At 40.5% G+C, this 13,204-nt stretch overlaps 1 protein-coding gene across 1 annotated transcript in view; it reads right to left on the bottom strand.

The window, feature by feature from the left end:
• The window catches only part of NAT10 (N-acetyltransferase 10), a 46,496-nt gene that overhangs the window by 13,359 nt on the left and 19,933 nt on the right, over positions 1-13,204 (bottom strand). Inside the window, exons 13-21 of the mRNA XM_042453919.1 lie at positions 11,989-12,113; positions 11,355-11,505; positions 8,752-8,848; positions 6,443-6,559; positions 5,828-5,929; positions 5,609-5,683; positions 4,212-4,328; positions 3,967-4,100; positions 1,609-1,657 (exon numbers count right to left, since the gene is read on the bottom strand). Coding sequence (XP_042309853.1) covers positions 1,609-1,657; positions 3,967-4,100; positions 4,212-4,328; positions 5,609-5,683; positions 5,828-5,929; positions 6,443-6,559; positions 8,752-8,848; positions 11,355-11,505; positions 11,989-12,113 — 967 coding nt within the window. The remainder of the gene's footprint in view (positions 1-1,608; positions 1,658-3,966; positions 4,101-4,211; positions 4,329-5,608; positions 5,684-5,827; positions 5,930-6,442; positions 6,560-8,751; positions 8,849-11,354; positions 11,506-11,988; positions 12,114-13,204) is intronic.

Here is a 13,204-nt window from a genome sequence, read left to right as displayed (position 1 = left end):
CCCATTTTATACTACATCATGGTCTCATTTTACCTCCACATGTACTACCAGAGAACTTCTGCCTCCCCAACACCAACTTAGTTCCTCAGCTGTTGCTATGCATGACAGCAACTGTATCCCCATTTAAATCTAATGGCAACAGCAATAACCATAGCATTTACTTTTTTATACCACTTCATATTGAATTAAGCAGTCTTTAAGAAGTTTACAACATGTAAGCCAATTCTGTCAACAAGCTGGGTATCCATGAGTCGACCTTGGAGCTCCTCAGGATCAAACTCACAACATTGTGGCTGCAGTACTGGCATTTGACCACTGTGCTACCAGGGCTCCTTGTGAGAGAGAGTGAGCAGGCCCTCTCCTTGCCTCCATGGCTACTGTAGCCATAGCCAGTAAAGTGAGCAGAAAAGAGGTGGAGTTCTTCTTTGACTTAGATTTCAATCATGTAGACACAGAGGTTATGATGCACCCCTCAGTCCAGAGACAAGCATTAAGAATGATCCAAGATCAGTATTCTGGACATTTATACAATCTCTATTACATACACTAGTCAAAATGCAAGATCAAATTAACTAGTATTTCATCATGTGTGTTTGACATCTATAAAGAGCAAGTCACACATCTTCAATGAAATGATCAGATGGAATTATCATTAAAAACAAATCCCTTGATTTATACAAATGTTTGTCACACTAGGCAAGCCACTAATACTTAACTGGATCTACAGGCCTGAATTCTAGTGGCATTCCCCTGACTAAAGGAGACCCTGAATCAACGATTAAGTGGTAGGGGTGTGTGTGTGTGTGTGTGTGTGTGTGTGAGAGAGAGAGAGAGAGAGAGAGAGAGCACGCATGTGTATACGTGTGTGTGTGCATAATATGCATATGCCTTCAAGGCACTTGTCAAGTTATGGCAACCCCATAAATTTAAGAGGGTTTTCTTAGGCAAAGAATATTTAAAGGTGGTTTTGCCAAGTCTTTCCTCTGAAATATAGCCTACAGCACCTGGCATTCATTAGTGACCTCCCATCCAAGGAGCAACCAGGGCTGATCTACTTAGCTTCTAAGATCAGACAGGATCTGATGCCTTTATGCTATTTAGACCATTTCAGTGGGTCTAGAGACCTTGAGAATTTGAGTCATGAAACAAAAATAGAAGGGGATACTGTAAGATTTGAATTTAAGTATCCAGGACAATAAAGCACAGTCAATGTTGCTACTAAAGTTTCTGAAAAGATGAGACTCCAACAACACCCATTATAAAGCTACACAATCAGAGTTCATTTTTCAGTAATTTGCTCCCATACTATATACTTAGTTATGGACAAAGTAGAGGATCTTTATAAAGACAGAGGCCCTGCCACTGATGTGTATAATGCACACCAAGTTACTCAAGTAAATAAATGTACAGACATTCAGATTCTGTGAAGACATATATAAAACATGTATGTAATTATCCTGTTTTCTGTCTCCCTCTGCCAAAACTCTGCTACTAAATCCTTATCAACTCTTAATAAAAACCTACTTCCTCTTCCTAGTTCTAATCCAAGTCAATGGAAACATCAACAACAGAAGCTCTTATTAGGAAATCACACAAAATGAGACTTACTGGAGTCTGTCTTAGATAAACAGGTACAAATCCAGCGCGCTTCCAAAATCTGGTGGAAAACAGATGTAATAAACAGCTTATTTACACACTATCAACAGAAAGCTGATTTTACATTTATGTCTTTAAAATACAAAGCAAGGTGCTGCTTGGAAGGCTAAATATGCATACACATGTACCTAAAATCAGGACTGAAATAAAACTATGCAGGATTGAGCCAATGCTCTAATTTTCACAGTAATCTGTGGTCTTTTTTACTCTGTTTTCAGCACTCCTTTCATAAATATCCATTTGTTTTCCTCTTCATATATCTTAATGGACATCATCAAATCCAGCAATGCAGACACCATTGGGACAGCATTCAGCTTCCTAGGAGATCCTTATTTAGGTAAGATCACTACTGTGATTTATTCTGGTCGGAAGAAGCAGCCAGCAGACTGCAAGACAGCATGACACTGAAGAAGCAATAAATCTAAATCATGTGATTGAAAAAGTTAAGAGAGAAATTACAGTCAGCTTGCCATATCCACTGATTCTGCATCCACAGATTCAACAGTCCAGAGCTTGAAAATATTTTTTAAAATACAGAAATTCCAAAAATCAAACCTTGGTTTTGCCATTTTACTATGTCATTGTATTTATTAGGTATGACAAAGTGACTTTAGATTTTGCCAAGAAATCTTGCCAAGAAAACACCAAGATAGAGTTGCCTTAGGGTCACCATAAGTCAAAAACAACTTAAAGGCACACAACAGACACACACACCTCCTGGTAAGAGGAGGAATTTAAAAATGCAGTGTTCAGTTGTGTCAGTTGGTCCAGTCTAGTCTAGTCAGAAATTGGTTGGTGGTCCTAATAAGAGAGAATGGAGTAGGATCAAGAGTGGTTAAAAGCTTGCCAAGTGTTTGATTTTAATATAACCATACTAAGCTTGAAATTAACTCACACAAGAGACTTTATTTCTGCAAGTTTCTCAATAAAAGTTACTGTTTGTTTTACAGCAGGCTGACTCTAACTGAAGTGATTATTAGAAACTGTAAAGAAAAACATATACGCTACCTAAAATACTGAAACAGGTTTATGGAGACACTTGGGACCCTAGCCCTTATAAATTTAAGAATAGTGTTAAAAGGGTAAAGGCAGGGCAAGTGTTAGTGACAAAGGGCCTTGGAGGTTAGAAGGTAAAAGCAAGCTGGGTCTTTAAGAACATCCCATCAAAATGGGACTTGAACATCCTTGAATTTTAGTATCCACAGGGACTCCTGGAAGCAATCCCCAGTGGATACTAAGAGCCCACTGTAAAATATCTGTATGATCCAAGTATTTTGCCCAATGAGACTTCTACTTTACAGAAACTGGTAATTCTCATATGAAAAAAAATGACTTACTAGAACGCTATCCTAGGGCTTATTTGATTTTTGGTTTTTCTTGCAAGGCATGTGCAGAGTAAGTTTGCCACTGCCTTCCTCTTGGTTAAGTGCATGTGATTTGCTCGTGGTCATCCAGAGGGTTTCTATGGCTGAGTGAGTGTTCAAGCCATGACACTCCAGAGACCTAGTCCAGCACACAAACCAAACAGACCACACTAACATAAATCCTACAGAAGTTGGAGGGGCTAACTGGAGACAAAACAACAACATGTGCGTGCAGAATTATCTTCTTTGACTGCTCCCATTCAATAGGGCTTGTAAGCAACAGATACTGGATACTGACAGTGTTGGGTTGGTGTCACCAATGCAGTAACACATGGTGTCACCTCCACAGACCTCCTTAGATGGGAAGAAGGATGGGGAGGAGGGCCTCATCTGGGAAACTTAGCATCCTGCTTTCCAACCCCACAAGGCAGGATACCTCCCCGAGCAAGAACAGTTTTTTTAATTACAGAAGATCTCCATCCTCAAAGAAGGAGGAAGTCACAGCAATCAGCCTGCTCCCCTTGCAGAAGACAACAACAACAAAAAAGTAAAACAGATTGTGCGGGAGACTGGGGGATGGAGCAGAGCAAAAGGTCCGCAGCTTCGCTCCCTTCCTCAGCCTCCAAAAGGGAGCAGCACACCAAGAAGAGTCCTCTCTTTCTTTCCAGGATGGCTCTTGGTATGCCTCACGAATCCTTATTGTCACCCTGTAGGAAGGTGTCATCTGGTGTGGTCCCCACACCTAGAAAGGCACTGGACACTCATTCTGAGAAATCCAGAACAGGTAAGTGTCCCTTTGCAAGTCACTGAAAAGACAGACATTTGGTCTGGACCACAATACATCAGCTGTTTTGCAAAACATATTGAAACAATACCAAGTATAGGAAAGGCACCTGCTTTTCTCAGTGTCTCCCAATGTAAAATACAAACATGCTGGAATGCTTACTTGAGCAGTCTTGGTGTCAAACCATAAGACACGCCAAGGTAGTCTAAATTCTCAGCTTGTCTCTCACTTAGCTTGAGAAGCAGAGGTGGCAAATTTTTCCGAGGCACCACAGCTTCTTCCAATAAACTGACAGCCTAGAATAACAAGAAGTCATTCATCAGACAGTATTATCAAACAGATGTAGTCTATACAAACTGAATATCACAAGGAAGGAGAGAATGCATACCATACAGAAGACTTCATACCTCACTGCTCACAGTAGTTATTTCTCTGGGTTTCTGAGTCACTTTTTCTTCCAGACAAGGAAACTTGCCTTCATAATACATCTGCAGCAAATGCAGAGCTCTGCTGCCATAACCCATCTGCAAAGGGAAAAAAAGTTTTGAAAAACGAACATACATCACAAAGGCAACAGAAGGAGAGAGACTCTGAAAACTTGACTCTTTAGATAGTTCTGCATTTCTCTGCCTAACATTCATGTTGGTATCTTGTCTACCTTACAGGAACAGCTCAGTGTCAATCCACAGCTACAGATTCTTAGCAGTAATAAATAAAATAAAATATTTTAATATAAATATAAATACATTTTTTCACTCTATGATGTGCATTCAACATGCCCACCCCTCCACCCCCAAATGCAACTGCAATGGGAAGCCAGCAAATACACTACCAGAGAAGGGAAGCTTCCTTTCTCTATACCTAGTATAGAACCACTAGCTCACCACCAGGTTACTACAGATAAACAGCTTAGAGAGTGATGAGTTGAAGTGGTATAAAAATGTAAACGCTATTGCTATTTCTGCAGGCTAGTCAAGTCTGCTAACTTCTTCCTTCATGTCCCACGTGTCTATGTAACTTTACTCCCTTACAAATCATCTCTCCATCTCCTTGTCTTTTTCTATGACCCTTGTTCCCATGATATAGACTTTACACAAGCACACAGTGAAAGCAAGCCTATCATACTCTTTCAGCAGGGCAGTGAGCTTGCAAGTAAAAGACAACCTAGGCAGAGAGACTTTCTTGTGTTCCACCAGTTGACATGATCCAAGTGAATAGCCTTCACCTTACAACACAGAATAGATTCTTTAACTTCCAAGAGCAGTCAGAACTTAGAACATCAAGCCAGATGGGAATCATAGGGCTACCAAAAGCTGTTGGACTGCAATTCCCAGCATACCTAGCCATCATAGTCTGAGGAATGCTGTCAGCTGAAGTCCAATATTATCTGAAGGCCACATGATTCCCATCCCTTGGTCAAGCTTATGTTTCCAGCAATCAATAGCATCTCCTACAGGAAACACATTTTTTTCTCTCTGAAAATCAGCTGCATTTCTTGCAAATACCCTGAGCAAGGAAACACTGAGGTGGCCTCTACTTATTACTGGCAGTAACTGTGCAGAACAGTAGTCTGTATCCAGTTTCACACTAGTAGCTATGATGGACTTTTGTCCTTCTCTCTCTCTGTTTTCTACATCAATTGAAGACCTTTTCCAGCCTTCCTCAGCATATTCTCAGGGTTCAAAGGGGGCTGCAGAGGGAAGGAGGAAGTAGCTGCATCAACAGAATAGCTGCATCAACAGAATAGCTGGATCCTAGCCTGTGTTTTGCTATAGTATAGCAACAGAAAAGTAAAATATATTACCCCTTGATAATCAGGATGGACTGCTATACGAACAACTCTTCCACCAGAGAGACTACCAAAATCAGGATCTTGGAACTATAAGTAGAAGGGTTATAAACAAAAAACAGAAGAAAAAAGCCATTATAACTGAACACTAACCTTAATGTTAACAAAAAATCCACAAAATACTAAAAAAACCCAAACAAACCAATACCCAAATGTCAGATGTTGATCTGTTACCTGCTCTGAGATGCTCCATGGAATAAGATCTCCTGAAGCTTTTTTCCCTCTAGACAGACTATTCATAATAGACTGACGGGAGATCTCGCCTTCTAAACACACCTGCCAAAGGAAAAGGAGAATAAAGGAAAACTGAGAAACTGAACACTCTAATGGTGGATTTGTAGCAGAATGCGCAAGAGATGAGAATCATTTATCTAATATGCCTCATCTAAAGGAGTTTGCCATAATCCAAATTCCTATCTTAATACCATCAACAGCTTTCTATATAGATTAAAAACATAGAAAGCAACTTGAAACACACTCAATATAACAGCAGAGTTTTGTTCCTTTCATATATTATCCAAGTTGTAACATGAGTGTAAATCTACATTAATTGGCTTCTCTGTAATGCAACACAAGCACTATATTCCCAAATACTGAGCATAAGAAAGAAACTTCTCCGTTTTTTTACTGGAACAGAAGCAACAAATGAATCTCATTCCACGAGTCAATGAAGAAAATTGTAAGTTCCCTGGTGAAGAATTTGCAGTTTTTAGCATATATACAATTTACACTTCTTCCTTTGCAGACAATCTCATTTTAAACAATACAAGGCTTTCTGTCCCATCTTACCTGAACAACAGCAAGCACTTCTGGCAAAGAATTCTGGGTAGGTGGAACTGGTGGCAAAAGGCAAAAGAGGTGATGGGCAGGAGCATCTGAAAGCATCTGAAGGTCATTGGGGGAATTCTGGAAGGTCACAGGATTTGTTACAGAATTCATTCACAATTATTACACACATGAACACACTTTATTAGACAACTGAATAGAGTACTACTGCTTTGGATGTGGTATTTATCTGACATTTCTTATTTTATTTTATTTGCATTTTGCCAGAGAGAATTTCCTCTTCAAAGCTAGGAAGGTAAACTACAAAAGAGCAGAGGATTTAAAAAAATCAAGAGACAATTTAGGCTAATTCTGACAGATCAGCTATTTATTTGCATACTGCAAGAAGCCTACCAATCACCTTGCATCAGAATCCCTAACAAGGCAAGGTCAGCTTTATATCAAGGCATTCTGGGTTTTTATATTTCAGTTTCTGGCATTAAGGGCATGAGGACAAAATAACTTGACAACAGATAAGAGGACAAAGCATCCCGTGATCAGTGTTGCAGTGATACATTTTACCCCCATTTCCATACTGCATTATGACCTTTGTTTGGTCCTTGCCTATATACACAAAATACAGCCTTCAGAATTTAATTTAACATTTAGTATACATTCCTCATAAAAATGTCTTAAAGTTCTATTTCATGATTTCTGCAAGGTTCTATATGCTGCCTGCAATTTGCTTGCTGTGAATTTCATAAAATTCCATGTATTTTATGAATAAATTATTTCTAGTTAGGCACTGGACTGATAATTAAAACAGTAAAAAATATTATTCTCACTGTACTGATTTATTAATTATATTTATATACTGCCTTTTCTCCAAGCAGCTCAATATGTCTTGCATGACACCTTTCCTCATTTATCCTTATAATAACCTTCTAAGGCAGGGGTGGGCAACTATGGGATGCTAGGGGCCCACGTTAGTCCCACAGGAGACTTTAGAGGGTTATACCTCCCCCTACCATTCCCCCCACCAAAAAAACAGCTTTTACCCCAAGTGCCCTCAAAACCATCTAGGAGACCTGAGTAGCATTTTCACCATGATTTAGGGCAGTGGATCGCAAACTTTGGTCATCCAGCTCCTAGAATTTCTGACTACTGGCCAAGCTGGGTGAGGCTTCTGGGAGCTGAAGTTAAAAACATTTAGACAACCTAAGTTTGGGAACCACTGATTTAGGTCCTCTACACAATTTTAGGCCTAGGGGAGACCTTTATTAGGCCATTTAAAATAAAAGGCCTCTTCTAGACCAAAAGTGGTTCAGGGCCTGCAAAAAATGTGGCAAAAATGCTCTCCAAACTCATTAGAGCATTTTGGAGCATTTTGACCCAAGTGCCCTGTAAGTCACAAAAATAGACCCAGTGGGGCTGCATACATGCTGGGGGCCTCACTTTGCCCATCCGTACTCTAAGATAGGTCAGACTGAGAGACAGGTATTGGCTCCCTATCGGCCAGAGATTTTTATGGCTCAGAAGGGACTAGAACCTGACTCCCTCAAGCTCAACAGAGCCCACGGTATCACAATGGTTTGCTGGAGATGAGGTGAGAGAACCAATACCATGTGAAGGGACAAAAGCAGCATATACATCTGATTTATTAGTGCACAGAAGAAGAACAGATAAACTCCAACCCCACAAAAAACTCTCTACTAAATTTCCTGTTGAAGACTGTGAGTGGAAATAACAATACAACAGAAGTCTCTTGGTAAAACTACTTCCCCATCTTCTGGTTCACTTCCAGGCACAATTCAAAGTGTTTTTATGATCTATAAAACCCCGTACAACTTAAGTCTAGAGTTTCTGAAAGCTGGTGTCTCCTTATACAATCCTGCCACAGTCTTAAGATCCTTGGGGGAGAGCTTTCTCTTAGTCCCACAAGCATCACAGGATCTTCTGGTAAGGATACAGGAGAGAGCCTTCCAGTGGTTACTCTGAGCCTATGAAATTCCTTTCCACAGGAAACTAGGTTGGCCCCTTCTCTGCTCTTTTTGTTAGAAAGCAAAGACCTTTCTATTCAAACAGGCATTTAATAATTAACTGGTTACAAGAAGGTGTATGTTGCATTGTAATTTTATTGATCTCTTTTAAAATTATTTTTCACTTTTAAAAATGTACATGGTGTTTTAATGTGATGATTGCTATAACTGGGTTATAACTTCTTTATTATCAGGGTTGTTTTTTTTTTTTAGCTTATCTTGTTTTAGCCTTTCTAAGCCAGTTTAGGTCTCATAGTGAGAGAAAGGCAGCATACAAATAAATAGATAATAGACCTTGTAATGTGATGCCACATATAGAGCCATCAGCCTCTGAAGAAAAGTCTCTGATGCTTTATGGTAACAGAACAGGGTGTCTCTGTTGACATAGTATCTGCAAGACGGGAGTTAAGGAATAAAAGCTATGTAGAGGAATCACCTACTATCAACTCTGATTATAACTACAGTGGATCCTTGTTATACGCTGGGGTTTGGTTCCAAGATCCCCGTGTATAACAAAATCCATGTATGTTCAAGTCTCATTAAGTATAATGACACAGCAAAATGGTGTCCCTAATAAAAAGTGGAACATCAAGGTAAATTTATACTTTTTTGGAACATTTTCAAACCGTGTATGCTTAAATCCGTGTATAAAAAAATCCGTGTATAAGAAGGGCCGACTGTACTAAATTTATTTATATCACAATCTGATCAGCCTCCATTAGCTGGCTATGCAGTAGAAGATCAAGTCAAGCATCTTTAGCTCAAGCCACTGAAATATAGCCACTTTACAGAACTGCATTATTTTGATTCTCACACTGACCCATCTCACTTTCAAACAGCCAGCTTAGTGTCTTTCAGCATAAAGTGGATAGGCGTGGAAAGAAGGAAGGTATCCAGCAGCACCTTTGAATTATTTATTTTAGCATGGACTTTCATGAAGAGCAATCCACTTCTTCAGAAATAAAAGAATAAAAGTTTCATATGAAAGCATATGAAAAAGTCTACCACAGAATCATACAGTTGGAAGAGACCACCAGGGCTATCAAGTCCAAACCATGCAGGAATACACAACAAAAACACTCCTGAGAGATGGCTGTCCAACTTTTGTTCAAAATCTTCCAAATAATAAGTTCATAATCCTCAGAGATGTCTGTTCCACTGCTGAACAGCATTTAGCATCACAAAGTGATGCTTAACTGTAATACAGTATCTTCTCCACTGGTTCATATTCTCATCTCTGGGACAACAGAAAACAAGCTTGCTCCATATTCTCTCAAAAATGCTGCTGGATTCCTTTACTTCTCCCTTCTTTTCACTTTTTTCCATTTTATGCTCAAGGGCAGAATGAAGTGAGCCTGGTAGGAAGTCTGTAGCAGCTTGCATAAGCCTTACTACTACATGGTGCCTCTCATGAACAATAAGAAAGGCAAGAGAAAGAAAGATGGCAGCTGTCCCAACTATTAGACCCTAGTAGCATCAGGTCCAGAAAAAAACAAAATGGAAGCCTCATTTAACTTTCTGCCATGAAGGGAAGGTTCATGTGGTGTAGTGGTTTGAGTGTTCGACTATGACTCTGGAGATCAGGGTTTGATTCCCAGCTCAGCCATAGAAACCCACTGGGTGACCTTGGGCAAGTAACATGTTCTCAGCCTCTGAGGAAGGCAAGGGAAAACCCTTTCTGAACAAATCTTGTCAAGAAAACCCCATAATAGGTTCACCTTAGTGTCGCCATAAGTCTGAAATGATCTGAAGGCACACAACAACAGCAACAGTGGTCTCGTCTTCACCTACACAAATCACTTTATGCTAGCACGAGGAAAAGCATCTTGCAGTTCATATATCTTCAGGTCACCTATCCACCCACACTTCGAAGAAAAACATCAGCAAAGAACAGTAGAGCCCCTGTATTTGCAGGAAATGTGTTCCCAGAGAACCCTATTGAAAAGAATGACTTTCAAAGGTAGTTGACCACAGAGAAGCTGGAGGACCTAGAGATTTATTTCTAAGTCCTGCAGCAAGATTCTATGCTCAACCTCCACTAGAAGCATACCACAGAATCACGCTGGATGACCTAGAAATTGCTTAGAGAGAACATATAAGTAAAACCACAGTATGCAGATAAAGGAGTCATACTGTATTTGCATGTAGGGCTGAACATATTTTGGAGCTCTGCTCAGCAGCTTCCATACAAGCCCAAAATATGACGCCAACTACACATGCAGCAGAATCAGAGGACCATGTGGACTGTACCATTTGCAACCACAAAAAGGGAATATATTTTGAAAGTTTGTCGATGTTAATTGCCGTCAAGCTGAATTTGACTTATGGAGATTGTATAAGAGATTGCACATAAAAATGCTGCAAGTAACTACCACATTCAGGGAGCACATCAAGATTCTCTGGAGATGCCAGCTACAGATGTTGGCGAAACGTCAGGAAGAAACTCTTCTAGAACATGGTCACATAGTCCGAAAAACCCACAAAAAACTATACATCAAGATTGCTTCTCATCTAAGAGAGAACATTTAACTAGCCCATCAAGAGACAAAGTTCAGCTCTGGTGTGTGTTGTGCTAGTTTTCTCTCCTTGCAGAATTTTTTTCACAAAAGTATTGAAAACTATTATCCTTCAAACACTAAAAATAGTGTAGACTGCTCAGCTAACTATAGAATGAAAAAGTAGAATCCTAATCCTTCTACTGCCTATGTAGGCTGGGTCTCAGTTTTGAAAAACACCATAAAGTCTACACTGTGTGATGGACCTAATCTCTTAGGAGCTAGGAAGAAATGTGCTGAGGAAATCAAGTAAAAGTTCCCACACTCTTGCTGCAGACTCTTTCAGTTATGGTCATTACAGGTTTCATACAGCATGTACATAAGCTCTGGTAGCAAGGATACAAGTCACAGGATTCAGGCAATGGGCAGCCAGATATAATTCTTGTGATGTTCAAACAATCCAAGCACAGCAAGTCATTCAACCACTTTTCAACAGGATCTCCTGGAGCATATCTAATGGATTCATGCAGGGAAACCTCATGTAATGTACGAGCTAGAAAGAAAATGAACAACAACAACAAAATGGTCACATGTATCTTTAAAGCAGATGGCTGACTTAACACAGTTCTGAGAATAACAAAGCCCTTTTACTGGATGTCCAAGGAATAAGTCATTCTGTTCTCAGTCTTAAATGTCATATGTTTTTGTGTTGTACTCCCATGCACTTGTCAGCAGGATGTAACTATCCATGTTTTCCTATCATTGCTTCTCATTCATTCCATGTTACATGGATAACATTTGGACCTTCCCCTCTTGTCTTGACTTGATGACAAACAGCTCAAGCACAAAAATCCAGGGGGGGGGATTCAAAAAGCCATCTTTGGGTGTCTTAGTTTTGGGACTTGGTCTTCAGGTCCAAGATAACTCACAGAAGGGGCAAGAGGAACTCAGTGCTCTCTTACTAGTTTCCTGCAATTTCTGGTGTAGGGTGTGGGCATGTAATGCAGTCAAAAGGTTACAACCCAGAGAAAGATACCTGAGGAGAGTTTAGCTGTTGTTGTCATTTTGTTCTCTGCTGTCATGTTGGCTTGAGCCTGGGCACTCTGTTGGCGTAACTGCTGGATCAGTTTCAATGATAAGGAACGCCCAGTGCCCTCATATCTGTTAAAAACAAGAGATAACAATGAAAAAATTTGAAGCAATTGGAGGAGTAGAGAAGAAAGGCTTGTTTGTTTATTTCTGGAGAATGCCAAACCTGGTACCCAAGACTTCTATTTGAGGTAAGGCTATGTGCAGTATCAAAATGGATAGTTGAATATCCAGATGCTGAAACTAAATAGCACAATTTTATACCTGTATTATCTCTGCTGTTAAACACGCACTGCTGGTTTATTTTTGTGAAACTGATGTACAATGTTAGGCTGACATTTCCAGAAACTTATTTTTTAATAGGGTGGTATTTCCAAACCCTCCTGACCATGTGTGTGTAATTAGAAAGATACTGGTCAACAAGGAGGAACTGAAGAAACAGTTCAAGAGCAACTATGGCGGGGTACAGACCGCCAGATAGAATAATAATAATAATTTGTTTTATTTATATACCGCTATTCCAAAGATCATAGCGGTGAACAGCAAGTAAGCTAATTAGCAAGTAAGCTAATTTGCCCCCAACAGTCTGGGTGCTAATTTTAGTGACCTCGGAAGGATGCAAGCCTGAGTCGAGCTTGGGTCCTTTTGCTGGTCTTGAACTTGCAACCTTGTGGTTTTGAGTGAATGGCTGCAGTACAGGCATTTAACCACTGCGCCACCAGGGCACCAGGGAGGCGCCTTTCTTTGCTGCGTAGCTGCGCTGCAGCAACCAGATTGTGTGATGCTGCTAAGCAAGAAAAAGTAGTAGTAAAAAGTGGCTCCTTTTTGCTGTGCAGCTGCGCCGCAGCAAACCTGCAAAGACGCCTGATGGCGTCATAGCTATGCAGTGCTGTTTGGACGCTGCACAGCTGCGATGTCACAGCTGTGCGCCCTGTGTGGGTGGTGCTGCGCAGCTGCAATGCCCTCATTATATGCGAGGGTTGAGGGCGTGTGGGCACTCCGCCCACCAGGCAAACCTCGCACGTAATGAGGGCGACGCAAAGGCCCGTCTGTTGAGGGCCTATCTAATGTCAAAAGAAATCTGCCAAGTAGTTGAAGAGATCAACTTGGGGGCGAAGGAGACTGCTCCTTTGCACTGGCTTGAGGGCAGCGTCTGAGCACAG

Source organism: Sceloporus undulatus, chromosome 1 (genome assembly GCF_019175285.1).
Source record: "Sceloporus undulatus isolate JIND9_A2432 ecotype Alabama chromosome 1, SceUnd_v1.1, whole genome shotgun sequence".
NCBI classification, from domain to species: Eukaryota; Metazoa; Chordata; class Lepidosauria; order Squamata; family Phrynosomatidae; genus Sceloporus; species Sceloporus undulatus.
The sequence above is the reverse complement of the archived record's forward strand: the minus strand, read 5'-3'. Positions and strand labels throughout refer to the sequence as shown.